General features: G+C 39.6%; 1 protein-coding gene across 8 annotated transcripts in view; it reads right to left on the minus strand.

Annotated features, from left to right (window-relative positions):
* Positions 1–14,733, minus strand: part of TPD52L1 (TPD52 like 1) — a 70,743-nt gene that overhangs the window by 17,204 nt on the left and 38,806 nt on the right. For all 8 annotated transcript variants that reach the window (XM_019662144.1, XM_019662143.1, XM_019662142.1 and 5 more), the window contains one exon: positions 8,109–8,257. In XM_019662144.1, the coding sequence (XP_019517689.1) occupies positions 8,109–8,257 (149 nt within the window). The remainder of the gene's footprint in view (positions 1–8,108; positions 8,258–14,733) is intronic.

A 14,733-nucleotide genomic window follows, 5' to 3' on the forward strand; every position in this document is an offset into this window, starting at 1 on the left:
TGGCCAAGTCGGTGTCAGCAGAAAAGAGCTGGGCTCTGGGGGGAAGGGGAAACTGTAGAAAAGGCACTTGAGGAAGGCCAAGGGAAGAAAGTCCATTGGGACTTACAGAGCCAGTGCTGGGTGAATGCCCAAAGCCCATTGGGCATTCACCCAGCACTGCCTCTGTAAGGCCTGAAAGAGGACTCAAGGCCTGAAAAGGAAAGAATTATTCTGCAGTATCTGCGAGGGTGGGACTGGGTACAGTTAGAAAATTCCTCATTCTGTTGGTCCTGCATTTCTTCAGGAATTTCTTACGATTAGAGCAACTGTTTAATTTTCTCATAAACTGTTCCATGGAGCTTAACTTGATATATTTGAGAGCACTTTGAATTTGGAGATAAGAGGTGACTTTTCAACAATTTTGTGTGTTTAATAATCTGAATTTGCTGGCTCAATTTAAAAATAGCTACAGAGGAGTGCATGTAGGAAAAAATAAGTGTGAGCTGTGTCATGTTTTAAAGACACTTCTATATCAAAATGTGAGGGAGGTATGCACAGGCCTCTGACCCCTTTAGTGACATTATGTTCTCCCCATGAAAAATGTAACTCTATATGTGAAATATCAAAGTTAAAATTCAACCATATGGATAGTTCAGTGGAGTGTTAAAGAGAGATTTTTAGGACTGGAAAGAATTTATTTCTGAGTATTATAGAATTTTAAATCTGAAAGGTACTGGAGCCCAATCCCTCCAGACTACAGATGACAAAACTGAGGCCCAGAAGAATTATGTGACTCCTTAATGACAGAGGCAGGGCCAGGGCCCAGCCCAATGCGCTTGTCTTTCAGCAGTGTGTCTTGTTGCCTTGGAAATGGTAGATATTTGGCGGTGAGTTAGGTCAGCTTTCTATAACTCCAGTGTTTGTAGAGAGAAATAATAATTTTGCATTTCATGAATTCTAAGATGCACATTTTCCCAAACATTTTTACACCTCTTCCCTAGGCTAACTATCACATTTCTTGAAAACAATTAGTAATCATTTTACATGTTACTTAGAGATCAATAATTGAGGAAAAGAGATTTCAAGGCAGTTGGCAATGAAAGAGGGTTATATGTGGGGAAGGGATTTCCAAGTAACCAGGGACCCCCTGAGAAATGGGCCACTGGACAGAGAATCCTTAAAAGGTCCAAGGAGCACCATTCACATCACAGTCTAAGTACAGGGTCCTTCCTAACTGGGCTTGATTCTAAAAGTGAGTAAGTAATATACGTCCTCATCTAGAGGCTAGGCGCCTGGATCTCAGTAGAAAACAGTCCTGTCAGGCCACTGATAACCCCTAAGTAAGTCAGTGTATTTGCATTTTGCTCCCTTTATGGGGCCATGCAATTTGGTACATAGTAACACTTAAAACTATTTTCAACCCTATCATATAAAATTATGTTCAGTAACGTTCAAATAATGAAAAACAACTTAAATACTAACCTTCTGATTGATCTAACCACCTTGTAATTTAAATGGCAATGGTATTTAGCATTTTAGATTACTAGTGACTCTTATTTTAAGCTAAATATAAGTTACACCATTGCTGACTTACATAATTGATACAGTAGGGGACTAATACATTTCCTTTACATAAAGTCAAAATGTTAAGATATCCCCAGTTTGCTGTCAATTGTGCATTGAGAGGCAGAAAAAAAGTACGTATATGCTTCAAGAAGACTGTGCTATGTGCCCCTCTTCTGTGTCCCCATCATCCCCTTTGCACAGCTCCTTCCAAACATTTTTCCATTGTTTTGCAATTATGGTTTCGAATCTGTCCCCATGACCTCCTTGAAATTCCTGAGGGCAGGGTCACATGGTGTTCATCATCACTGTCCCGGTGCTGGAATAAACCAGAGCAAGAGCCACAAGAGGCCAAAGGAAGGAAATGGAGTCCAGTTTCATTCCCTGATTTCAGCTACAGGTGCAGAGTAAGGGCTTTCCAGTGGAAATTTCTAACTCTGGAGAGTAACGGAAGCCTTATGGTGAGTGAAGGGTAAGTTCGTTCTTACGTACCCAAAAGCAATCCAGCAAATATCAGTTTTGCAGGGATGTGCTTCCAATAAGGCTTGAATCTCGTCTAGCACTAAACACTTCTTGGACGTTGGTTTAACCATGACAACAAATAGCAGCTCACAGTTATTGAGCATTTTATATGCATTAACCCATTGAAGAGCGCATACTGGGAGATACTTTTGTTTTGAGTACAAGGAAGCTTCCTAGTTTTCAATGAAAGTCAATAGGAAAATCGGCTTTACTTTTCAAAGATTCAGTTTGGCTGGAATGAATGGCTTTTTAGTCTGATTTATCAAGGTAAATGAAATTGTAAGATATTTAATTGTGATGATTTTATATATATATATATATACACACACACACACACATATATATATATATGTATATATATATATATATATACACACACACATTGTGTAAGATTCCTCCCATCCAGTTAACACATCCATTAAACCTTTAAGTTCTACTTTCAGCAAATTTCAATTATACAATGCAGTGTTATCAACTACAGTCACCATACTATATACCATACATTAAAATCTCAGCATATATTCATCTTATAACTGAAAGTTCGTACTCTTTAACCAACCCCTCCCTTTTCCCACACCCCTCAGCAACCACCAATCCACTAACTTTCCAACAGTTTGAGGGTTTTATTAGATACCACATATAAATGATGCCCCGCAGTATCTGATTCTTCCAACTTATTTCACTTAGCATAGCGCCCCCAAGGTCCATCCATGTTGTCACAAATGGCAGGGTTTCTTTCTCACAGTTAAATAATATTCCATTGTATCTATATGTACCATATCCCCTTTAAGAAATGGATAGCATGTCATGGCCAGGACAGGTTAGCTATTTGACAAAGGGATCTTCAGTATGTGAGGTGAGGTTCTCTGCAAGCCAGGTAACAGGCATTCTATTGACTTTTCATGCACATTCCTCTTGTCATGTCTTGCTAATTTGAAAGTCAGTATTAATAATGAAAAGGAGAAAGCATGTTGTCTTCTAAAATGCTTTGTCTTAAAGCATTTTCTACACACAAAGAGAAGAAAAAATTAAACATTCAACAGTCTTTGTATAAGAAGATACTTTATAGCATTTGTTTTCTATTATGGGATTTAAAAGAGAGCATTACTTTAATGGTTGCACATGCAGCATTTCACCAAAGATACAAACAAACAAAAAACAACACATCAGCTTATTTTCTTCCAAAGTTTCCCTAAACATGTTATCAAAACATAGATTTACGTCTTGAATCTAAAAAAAAAACACAAACAAACAAAACTACTTTCTGCCTTGTGTGATAAGATGGAAGATGAGTGGTAAGAAGAACAAACAACTGTATGAGAGACGGCCTATGTGTGTCTATTAAAATTAGGTCTTTAATCTTCACCGGCACTTCTGAACTCAACAGTGCTATAAAAAGAGATAATAATCATTACTGGCCATAAGGGCCTGGGCTTAGAAGCACAAAATCAAAGAGTAAGTAAATTACAAACTGAACTTCGATTTTTTAAACATGGCACATTTTTTTAAATGCTGAATGTTAAGGGTTTCATTCTTCTTTATATAGGATGAAGTTATTAAGCTTTCCAAAAAGATGGCATGATTTAAATTCCTTTCCAAAACCTTCTCCCCTTTGTAGACCTACCATTTGGTCTGTGGTGCAACTCAGAAGGGTTTATTAGTGGGGAGTCTCATGAGTTAGCAAAGGCTAAACACTTATTAAAATGAAGCCTATCACTTTAAATGACCGGCCACAATGTTGCATTTCTAAGTTCCTACTTCTTCCTCCTACAGAAGAGGTTCCATTTCTCCTCCAGTGGCTTCCCCACCCTTACATCCTAAAGCCACACACATTCCCCAGGCCTCTTTGAAGCCTAAAGACATCATTAAAAAAGCAGCAGAGAGCAGTAAAAAACAAAACAAAAACGATGGGGGCATAGTATTTGTCTGCTCTTAGAGTCTCTCAAATCAAAGCATGACAAAGCTATGACAAAAACAGCAACAACAAACCCTGGACAGAGGTGATCTCCTAACCTGCAACTATATGGTTATCTTTCCAGAAATGAGGTAATTTCAGTCTGCTGTGAAATTATTCCTCCTCTTCCAGTCCTATTTCAATTTGAATCACACCATAGACTAAAATATGCCAAGATCTTTCATTACCATACCACAGATTTTCTTTTCATTACAAATCAATCAAACTAAATAGGTCATGATCACGTAATCAGTATGCAAAGCACTGCCTCTGGGAATTACCGGCAATACTCTGACAGCTAAAATTCTTTTTAGTGCTTTGAAATCTAATTTGACTCAACCTAACCCCACCCCAATTCCCTCACATCAATATATTCATCGTATGAGGTGCAGAGCTTGTCCTGGACTGGGTATCACGGACACTAACAGCAGGAATTTGATTAATTCATGGAGAAAACAGATTATGTTATCACCCAACATGTGCATAAGACTTTTCCCCTTCCCTCAGCAGCCAAGAAAAAAGGGCGGGAGGAAGACGCTCTCCCAAAATTAGGTTGTTGATAGACATTTGCCTCCCTCTTAAGAAAGGGATTGATTCTTCCCTACAAAGCAAAGTACATGTCATTCCTAAAGGTTAGGGAGTCCACCTTCTTCTGTGTTTATTAAAGAATCTCTGAGGAAATCTCATCTAGTCCTATAGCTTTCCATGACATCAATGTGCAGATGACTCCCAAATGTCCGTCTCTATCCCTGACTTATCCTCCAAGCTGCCTTCTCGGGACATAAACTCATGTGCCCTCTGGGCATTGCAGACTTCACACAGCCAAAGCAACTCATGGGTCTCCCCACCAGACCTGTCTCAGTCTTTCCTAGAACAGTGAACATGCCTCCAAAGTGTTGGACATGGTCCTGCGTGTTGCACAAATATTAATTCATTGAATCCTCCCTATCTATAAAATAGGTGCTAATATGACCTCATTTCACAGATGCAGGGAGGCCTAGATTTCAATCCAAGCCATTGGAGTCCATAGCCCATGGGCTTAACCACAATGCTATACTCCCACTGCAGTCAACAGCCCCGATACTCACCCAATAGCCCACGCCAAAGATGGAAGGCTCGTATTTGATCCTTCTATTCCCCCGTCCCCTCCAAATGAGTGGGAAGTCAGTCCCATTGGCCTGACCTCCCAATCCCATCCTCTCATGTCCATGACGCTCTCTCACCATCATCACCACCTGTACTACTCCAGCAGTCTCGTAATGATTTTCCGGTTTCCACACCTGCCTCTCCACAATCTACAGTCCTCAAGGTAACCAGAGTAATTCCTAAAAGGTGAATCAGAACAGGACACTTCCTGCTTCAAACTCCCCAATGGCACCCAGGCCCCTTGGGGGAAAATCCCCATTCCTCCCCATGGCCTGGAGGCCCCAGAAGTCTGACACTCTTCTCCTCTCGCCACAGTCCAGACACAGCACTTTCTGTGGGCTCCTGAAACCTGCAAAGCTAGTTCTGGCCTTGGGGGTCTTTGCATTAACTTTTGCCTCTGCCTGAAAGCTCTTCCCCAGATCTTCACAAGGGATCTTTCTTATCATTCAGGTCTCAACTGAAAGTAACTCCCAACAGGATTTCCCTGACAAGGACCAGTCTATGCGCCTCCCCCCTCTCCTCTAAGTCACTCTCTAGTATGTCACTCCATGCTGCCTGCATCATAGCACTTCGTGATATTTCCTCATGTGTTTATTTTGTTGTTTCTTGCTCTTTTCCCTTTCTTTTTTTTTTTTTTTTTTAAATTGGGGAATTAGGGGATGGGAACAGCGCTGGGGAATCAGTCTAGTTGTGGAGGACGTCGCTTCACTGGCCCAAGTTGGCACCATCACTGCGCTCTTCCTGAGTGAGGCAGATCAGTCACCGGCTTCTGGACAGCCTCTCACAGCGGCTGCTGGCTACACACGGTAGCCCATGGAAACCCACTGCATCAGGAGCTGCAGACTAGCCGTCACCAGTGACTCATGGCAGCCCAGCTCCAGGTTGAGCTGTTGTTCAGCATCTTAGCTGTAGAGGGCAGTGTCACTGGCCCTCATATGTGGGATCCGAACCGGGGCCCTCTGGGGTTCCAAGCCAGCTCTTAACCAACGCGCCACTCGGCAGGCCCTCTTTTCCCTTTCAACACACAGAGAGAATAAGAGCTTTGTCCGCCTGTTGAATTCCATCTCCTGAGGGATTAGATTAGCCCCTGGGTCATAATACCTAATAGTAGACCCTCATTAATACTTTTTGGATAAATGGACTGTCACAACCCCTTTAATCGCTTTCTATTGCCTGTGGATAAAGAACAACTCTATTAACAGATGCCACAAGGCCACTTTTCCCTGCTATCTCCACAATATTATTAACCCCACCACTATCCTTGGGAGGGGCCTGCCTTCACCCTCTGTGCCTCCCCCAGGTGGTTCCTCCTGCTCTTCTGGTCTGATTAAATTCCCACTTATCCTTCAGAGCTCTGCTTAAACATCTCTTACTCTGGAAACCTTCCCTGAGACCCCAGCAAGGTTCAGGCTTTCCACCCTCACAATATCCTGTATTTGTCTCTACACCATTTTTCACACTTACCTTTGAACTGGTAATTTGTAATAACTTGTAAAATAAACAAAAACAAAACTCTGTTTTCCTGACTAGACTGTAACTCCATACCCCAGGGAATAAATCTGTTCTATTCATTCAACAAAACGCTTGATGCTAAGTAGGATGCCTCACTATAAAACGTTTGTTTTTTAAACATGGGAAAAACACAAACTACAGAGTTTCCCCTTTGCGAAGAGGCTAAAAGCCTTCCTTGAACTTGTCTGCTCTCAGGATGACCATAAATCTCTCCCTTCACTGCACTACCCCCCACCCTGCGACCCACCCTCTGCCCAGATGGTCCATGCTCCCTCCCTCCCTTCAGCAACACAATAGGCAGGATTGTCAGGCCCTCCATTTGGTTAGCTTTTACTGCCCTGTGGTTAAGGAGGCCAAGAAGAACTTTCCAGCCTGCTTCTTACACCCCAGAAGAAGTAGTTCAGGTCAGTGTGACATGAAGCCCCCACACCTGGGTTAAAGACGGAGGTGACCACACCCATGGAACTGGAGATGGTTTAGCCTTTTGACGTCAGGGCCATTAATTGGTATAGGCCAACAAGGTGCAAAGACAGAGGCTAAAACTCTGACAGATAAGCTCATTTAATTTGGTGCCTAAAATCCAGCGGTGCTTTTCAGGACATTGTTCATATGGTGTTCCAGTATATAAATATATCAATGTGTGGTGTCTAATCTGCTTCCATAATTGTCATCTTCAGGTTGGGGAACATTGGCTACCCTCTGGAGATCAACTGCTGGGCTCCCTGCCTCCATCTGCCCTCCTCTGGGCTGTGCCCTGACCCTGTCTGGATGAGCCCTTGGGGTGCACAGGCATAGAAGCCTGTGGGATTGCTAGGCTGTTATAAGGGGAGAGAAATTCTCCTTTCACATGGAAAGGAAAGGCACCACAGTAGGGAAACATCAGGCTCCTTTTAGATCCAGCTCCTCACTCAAAGGGCACCTTCACACAGGAACAAATGGGCTTACTTAGAGCTCGGTTCTCAGCAGCCAGCAGGCAATTTGGCCCCCAAGAAAACTGAAATCATTGCTGCCCATCGCCTCTCCCTATTACCAGGCCTCTCTACGTCCATTTACAATTTTATGAGAACACATAAAGAAAAATACACATATTTAACAACGGTTTAAAAATATACAATAAAGAGAAAAAAATTTAAACTGTGCAACCCCGTAAAAGTCGTCTGAGTGAAAACAGCATTTTGGTGAACAATGTTTAATTTCATGAAGCTACTTTCTAGGGTTGGCTTCACATGCAGCATATTTAGTGATTATTCATATTTCTTTATTTTACTTCTAGAGAAATTTTTTTTTCCACCTAAGCACAGTACCAAAGCAGCCTCGTAGGAATAAAAAAATAAAATAAAATAAAATAAAATAAAATAAAATAAAATAAAATAAAAGAGTGGTGAGGCAGCCGGCTAAGTGATTTTTAAAAAAATTATCTTAATATACTTACGCAGTGGTAGTCTGCATGTCATGCCAGCTTTTGCTGAAGTTCTGTTTTAATTCATTCATCAGGTTCATGCCGAGTTTTTGTTTTATCTCAACCAGATGTCTTTCTTTCGCTGATAAAACTTGTCGTAATGTTGTAATTTCGTCTTCTAGCTACAGGTAGGAAAGAAAATGGTGGGGAAAGATGTCAGACCAGCTGAAACATACACTTGCAAAGGCTCTAAGTGCTACCAGGCAGCCTTAGTTTTAATGCTTATAAAGGTAATCACTGCTCCTTGTAAAAAAATGTATTTGTGCAGCAAAATATAAACAAGAAAATAAAAATCACCTGTAATCTACAAAATTGTCACTGCTTAATTTTTAGGCTTCTAATCTTCTAAACATTTTTTTTAATTGTGCATAGATATAATTTTTGAACGAAAATGTGTCTTGTACTGTAGGCCTTCTTTTACAAACAACTTCTTTTCAAGTGCCACTAGTCAGAGTTGTTTGTTTAGTTTTTGCCAGCCACGCACAGCTGCATTGGTGGAGGCATGCATTTGGCAGACTTCGTGGTTTTGCCAAGCGAGTACCTTAGGAAGAGAGGAACAAGGGAGAGGATATATGTAAGAGACTTGTGTTGCTTTTTCTTTCAAACAGTTTTATTGACATGTAAGTATCATACAATAAGCTGTACACATTTAAAGTGTACACTCTGTAAGTTTTGACATATGTATACTCCTGTGAAGTCACCACAGTTGATAGTGAACATATCCATCCATCACCTTCAAAGTTTTCTAGGTCCTCTTTTAAAATTCCTCCTCCTCCCTTCTCCCCCATACCCGCCCCCCCCCCCCCCGCAGCCTCTGATCTTTCATTAGAGTTTTGCATTTTCTAGAATTTCATATAAATTGAATCATAGAGTATATACTCATGCTTGCCTGGCTTTGTTCACTCAACCTACCATATTTTCCCATATATAAGACGCACCCTTTTTTGAAAAATTTGGGGTCTAAAAACTGGGTGTGTCTTATACAGTGGTTGTAGATTTTGTTACTTGCATTTCCCACTTTTTCGCACTTGTTTTTGTGCTCATTGTTGTAAATTTTTTTACACCGCACCCAGTTTTTAGACCTCAAATTTTTCAAAAAAGGGTGCATCTTATACATGGGGAAATACGGTAATTACTTGAGCTTATTTGAGATTCATCTCTGTTGCTGTATTATTAATGGTTCTTCCCTTTTTAGGGCAGAGTAGTATTCCATTGTACAGTTATACCACAGTTTGTTATCTAGTCACCACCTGCTGAAGAATAGTTAGGTTTGGCTAATGCAAATGAAGCTGCTATGAACATTCATGTGCAACGCTTTGCACGGACATGTTTCTTCTTTCCCCTTTGCTGCAGAAAAGCAAATCTCTTCAGCATTATCAAACAGCTCTTGCAAATGTAATTTAGAACAGTGTCTGTAAAACACTCAGATTTTAGAGAATGTTGCTATATCCCATGAAATAAATTGAAACCTCCATAAAGTCTCTGATTCTAATTGGTTGTTGTAAGTTTTAATGCATTGCTTGGGTAATATTGCTTAAGTTTACGACCTTGTTTTCTGAAAAGTATAAACACTTGTGACTTTCTTTGTGAAGACAGAATCGTTAGTACTCCCTTAGTCTCTCACATCCATGGAGGTAACAAAAGCCTGACACTTCACTAGATCTCTTATTTTTTAAAAAATGGAGTAGCTGTGTCTCATTTACATTCAAAGCATCACCCTACTTCTAACCACAAAGTGCATCACTAACTCTGTCAGTCATCGTGCAAGTGTGTTCCTCGAGTCACCAGAGACAGCTACTAGAAAAGCACCTCAAGAAAGACATCTAACTTTGCAAAAATTTGTCTTTTTATTAGCACAAGGAGGATTTTGCCCCAGTGGTGACCAGCAGGAATAGTGTTATGAACAGTCGTATACACAAATAATGACTTAAGCAAAACAGGCAGAAATACTGAATCAGAAGCATCTTAAATACTACAGTAGAAAAGAATAGTATCTTGGGGTTTTAATATCAGCAAAACGTCTTGGTAATTTAATATTATCCATTTTTTATGTTCACGGAACATTCTTTTATGCTCATGAAAATGTATCTGAAATCTTTCTAAAATGAATTATATTTTTCATAAACATGTTATGATCAATAGGACCCTGTCTTTTCTTGATGAGCAAGAGTTTTCAGTATGCAAACATATACTCATTGCTGCAAAAGAATTATGCTCAGAGGCCACTCAAGGGAATAATGCTTTTAGTCTCTCCATTAAATGAGAACGCACTGTTATTTTAAAAATTAAACCTGTTTATTCTTTTGCTAGCATGCTATATTCCCCTTTTTCATCTTTGTCAGTGTGTCTGCTTGCATTTAAACTGCTGCCTAATAATTCTCAAGGTTGTGTCTGTAGCTCTCTTACCAAAGAAAATGCTTCGGCTAAGTGACAGACTTCTGTATTATAAAGACCTTTTCTGCTTTCTTTTGGGTAAATAATATGTTTTGAGTGACTGATATTACTGCGAGTCTGGGTTTTTTTGTTTGTTTGTTTTGTTTTTTGCTATATCAGATATTATTGTAGTTTCCACTGTGTAATAAAAATAATGGAAAAAAATTTAACTTGCAGGAAGAAATTATAGATGTAGAGGAGTAAGAGGCCTGGACATCATGATATTCTCAACCTCATACGTATGGAACCCCAGTAATGTATTTAAAATTGCAAGGAGGGGAGTAGGATATTCACTAGTGGGAAGCGAGTAAAGGATTCATAGTTTGCTTTTTAAAAAAAAAATTATACTTTACTTATTTATTTATTTGACATTCAATAAAGATTCATAGTTTTTAATGAAATCCTTGATCCCAAAAAAGTGAGAAACACACTGAAGTGACCAATTTACCAAACATCATCCTAAAGAAAGAAATATAAAGTCCCACACCTAATAATTTCAAAATCAAAGCACATGTAACAAGGTGTTTGTGGGGAAGAGACCTCTAATGATGGAGACCTGAACTTGGTTATTCTCAGGTTTTGTAATACAATTCTTGCCATTTCGATAAAATATAAGACTCACCCTTCATAAAGCTTTCAGTATATTTATTGGTGATCTAAATATATGCCAAATCTATTAAGAAAATGTCAGAAGTTGAAAAACCATATAACCTTAAATTATATTACCTTGCAAGATTGAAAATGGCCAGCCACATCTCTTTCTATAGAACAGCGAGTCTTGCCACAACAGAAAAACCTTTTATCACAAATACTTTAAATGATGATCATGGTGAGAGTCAATTCCTCATTTAACTAATGAGATCTTTTTTGGGTCTGGTTACACCAGTGGTTCTCAAGTTCAGTTTACATAAAAGTCATTCAAAGACCATATTTAAAATGCAGATTCCAGATGTATGCCCCTTTTAATGCCCTGAAATTCTGATGTCTTAAATTTGATGGGGCCAGATGACATACATTATTTAACAAGCACTCCCAGATATTCTGATGCAGGTAATATGGAAACTATATTTTATAAGTACCTTGTAAGACATATCAACTTCTTTTCGGAATGAGGTGGAGTGCAGGTAAATCATTAATTAAAGTGTTTAATATGTATTTTCCCCTTTAATTTTAAATTAATCATGCCTTCATCAGAAGCTAATGTCTGTTTCTTTGGTTTCTTGACTCCCAGGAAGATCTCCTTGTAGGATAAATATTTATGCCCAAGGGTAGATATTTAAATTTGATTATTTAAATATTAATTAACAGGAACATAATAAGTATTGGTGAAAATGTGGAGAAATTGGAACACTTGTACATTGTTGGGGGAAATATAAAATGGTTCAGCCACTGTGGAAAATATTTTGTAGGTTCTCAAAAAGTTAAACACAGATTTACCCTGTGACCTAACAATTGCACTCCTAGGTATATTCCCCAAAGGATGGAGAAGAGGTACCCAAACAAATACATGTAGAATTATATGCATGGTCATAGCATATTATTCGCAACAGCCAAAAGGTGAAAACAGCTCAAATATTCATCAAAGGATGAATGGATCAATAAATTGCAGTGTGTGTGTATTCAGCCATAAAAACAAATTAAGTATTGAGACATACTACTACATCATGGATGAACCTCAAAAAACATTAGGCTAAGTGAAAAAAGCCAGACACACAAGCTCACAAAATGATCCAATTTACAATAAATATCCAGACTGGCTAAACCCATAGAGACAAAATGCAGATTGTTTGTTGCAGGAAAAAAGGCGAAATGGGAAGTAACTTCTTAAAAGGTATAGGTTTTCCGTTTGGGGTGACGAGAATGTGCTGGAACTAGATAGAAGTGGTGGTTACACAACACTGGAAATGTACTAAGTGCCATTGAACTGTTCAATTTAAAATAGTTAATTTTATCTTATATCAATTTACCTCAATGAAAAGAGCAAAAAAATATAAATTAACTAATCTGAATTAATGATTAGCTTCAACATGAAATTGACGGTTAGAAGATTGAAAATTGACTTTTCTATTTTATATGTAGATTATGTAAAATATCCAACTTAAATCCAAAAAAAAAGAGAAATACTTTCATAAACTATTAATCCTCAGTGTGATGTTTAGGAGTCAGCGTATTTGGTCTCTTGCACACAGGGCTTCAAGGCCCGCCTCTCCTCCTGGCTATTCCTGTCCTCTGGCTAGGCATCCGGAAGAACTAAGATTAAAATGCAACACTGTCTGGGAAGGTTTGATGCTTAATTTTATGTAGCAACTTGACTGGGCATGGGGTGCCCAGACATTTGGCCAAATATTATTCTAGGTGTGTCTGTGGGGGTGTTTTTGCATGAGATTAACATTTGAATTGGCAAACTGAGTAGAGCAGGTTGCCCTCCCAGAGTTGGTGGGCCTCATCCAATCAGTTGAAGGCTTGAATAGCCCCAAAAGGTTGACCCTCCCTCAAGTCAGAGGGAACTCTTTGTGCCTGACTGTGTTTGAGATGGAACATTGTGTTGCTGTTTTTTTCTCCCCCTGCCTTTGGATTCAAACTGACATCGACAACTGGGCCTCAAGACTGTTGGCCTTTTAGATTAGAGCTAAACCATTGGCTTCTTTGAGTCTCAAGCTTGCTGACGGTAGATCTTGGGACCTGTTGGCCTCCACAGTCACATCAGCCAATTCCTTATGATAAATATATATATCTCTACAGTATTGGTTCTATTTATCTGGAGAACCCTGGCTAATATAGAGGGGTGTTACCATAAGACATTATTGGTTATGAACACGATAGTTGTTCACTAGCTCAGTCCAGAAAGAATAAGAATGAAAGTTTTAAAGGAAGGAGCTGAGAGAGAAAGGTCAAGAGCGCAAGGCACTGCTTTGTACGTCTAAGAGACGGGGATGAGGGTCGGGAGGGAGGGCTGGGGCCTGGTGTGTTCTTCGGGAACCACACAACAGAGGACGAGATGGAGCCAAGAGAAAAATAAAGGGATCCTGAAAATAGGTTCTGCCCACTTGATAATGCCGTCTGGTATTTTTCCTAATCCTATTAATGCCCATTTTTCTTGAGTCATTTTATCAAGAGGACATTGGCAGTATTTAACTGTTATGTAATACAGCTTTATAGTACTAATGCCAACAATTCATCCTTTTCAAAAGCCAATTCACAGTATGGAATCCTAAGCAGAAAATGCAGCTTAATGAAATGAAAGTGGAGTAGGATGTCAGTAGTACAGAAATATTGAGCAAGTTTATAAAGAGAGAGAGAGAGAGAGAGAGAGAGAGAGAGAGAGAGAGAGAGAGAGAGAGAGAGAAGAACCCACACAACAGATGTGTAAAGACCTCAGAAAAGATGTCGGGGGCAGCTGGTAATAAGACAAATGAGAACACATCTCTGAAAGAAAATAGTATTTCTTTATATATTGTTATGCTTGTAAAAAAGCATAATCTACTTCTGGTATTTACAAATATAAATATTCACTGAAGCTATAAAATAATTCAAGTTAATTATAAATCTTATTGCACACCTGCTATGCACAAACCACTCACTGCACCAGATCAGAGGTGATACTGGCCTCACGTGGAAGGAACCTTTAAAAGACGCATATTGCAAAGCCACAATAATAACATAAAGACTAAATTGTGTTATCGACAATTTTTTTTTTTTTTAAATGCAGATGTGGTCTAAGCAGCAGCCTTTTGGACAATACTGGGTAATTGTATGTCTCCTACCACAAGGACTTCCTATTGCCAGGACTGTAAGTGTACAACAATATGTTGGCAGCATGTGTGAATGGAGTGGGGAGCTCCCCTGAAGTCTGTGGGCATCCTCATGGGAATAGAACAGATAATGGTTCGGATAAAGCATGAGGGGGGTCCAGCAGAGCCTTAAGACAGTCGGAGAAGCTGAGGAAACTAGGGAGAGGAGCGTATTGAAAAGGAGACTGGACCCCTGGCCAAGACCCCTTTTAAGCAAAGCAGCCAGAGATAAGAAGTCCTTGTACACAAAGGTCTTGCCTTAAACCATGGCCCGTCAACTGCCTGACTCAAAGGCAACCTAACAGGCTGGCTTGTGAGGTGTCCTGTTACCCAAGTGGTTAACAGACCCAGTAGGATCTTTGGTTAGACACGGA

This window comes from Hipposideros armiger, unplaced genomic scaffold, assembly GCF_001890085.2.
Source record: "Hipposideros armiger isolate ML-2016 unplaced genomic scaffold, ASM189008v1 scaffold_367, whole genome shotgun sequence".
In the NCBI taxonomy this organism is placed as follows: domain Eukaryota; kingdom Metazoa; phylum Chordata; class Mammalia; order Chiroptera; family Hipposideridae; genus Hipposideros; species Hipposideros armiger.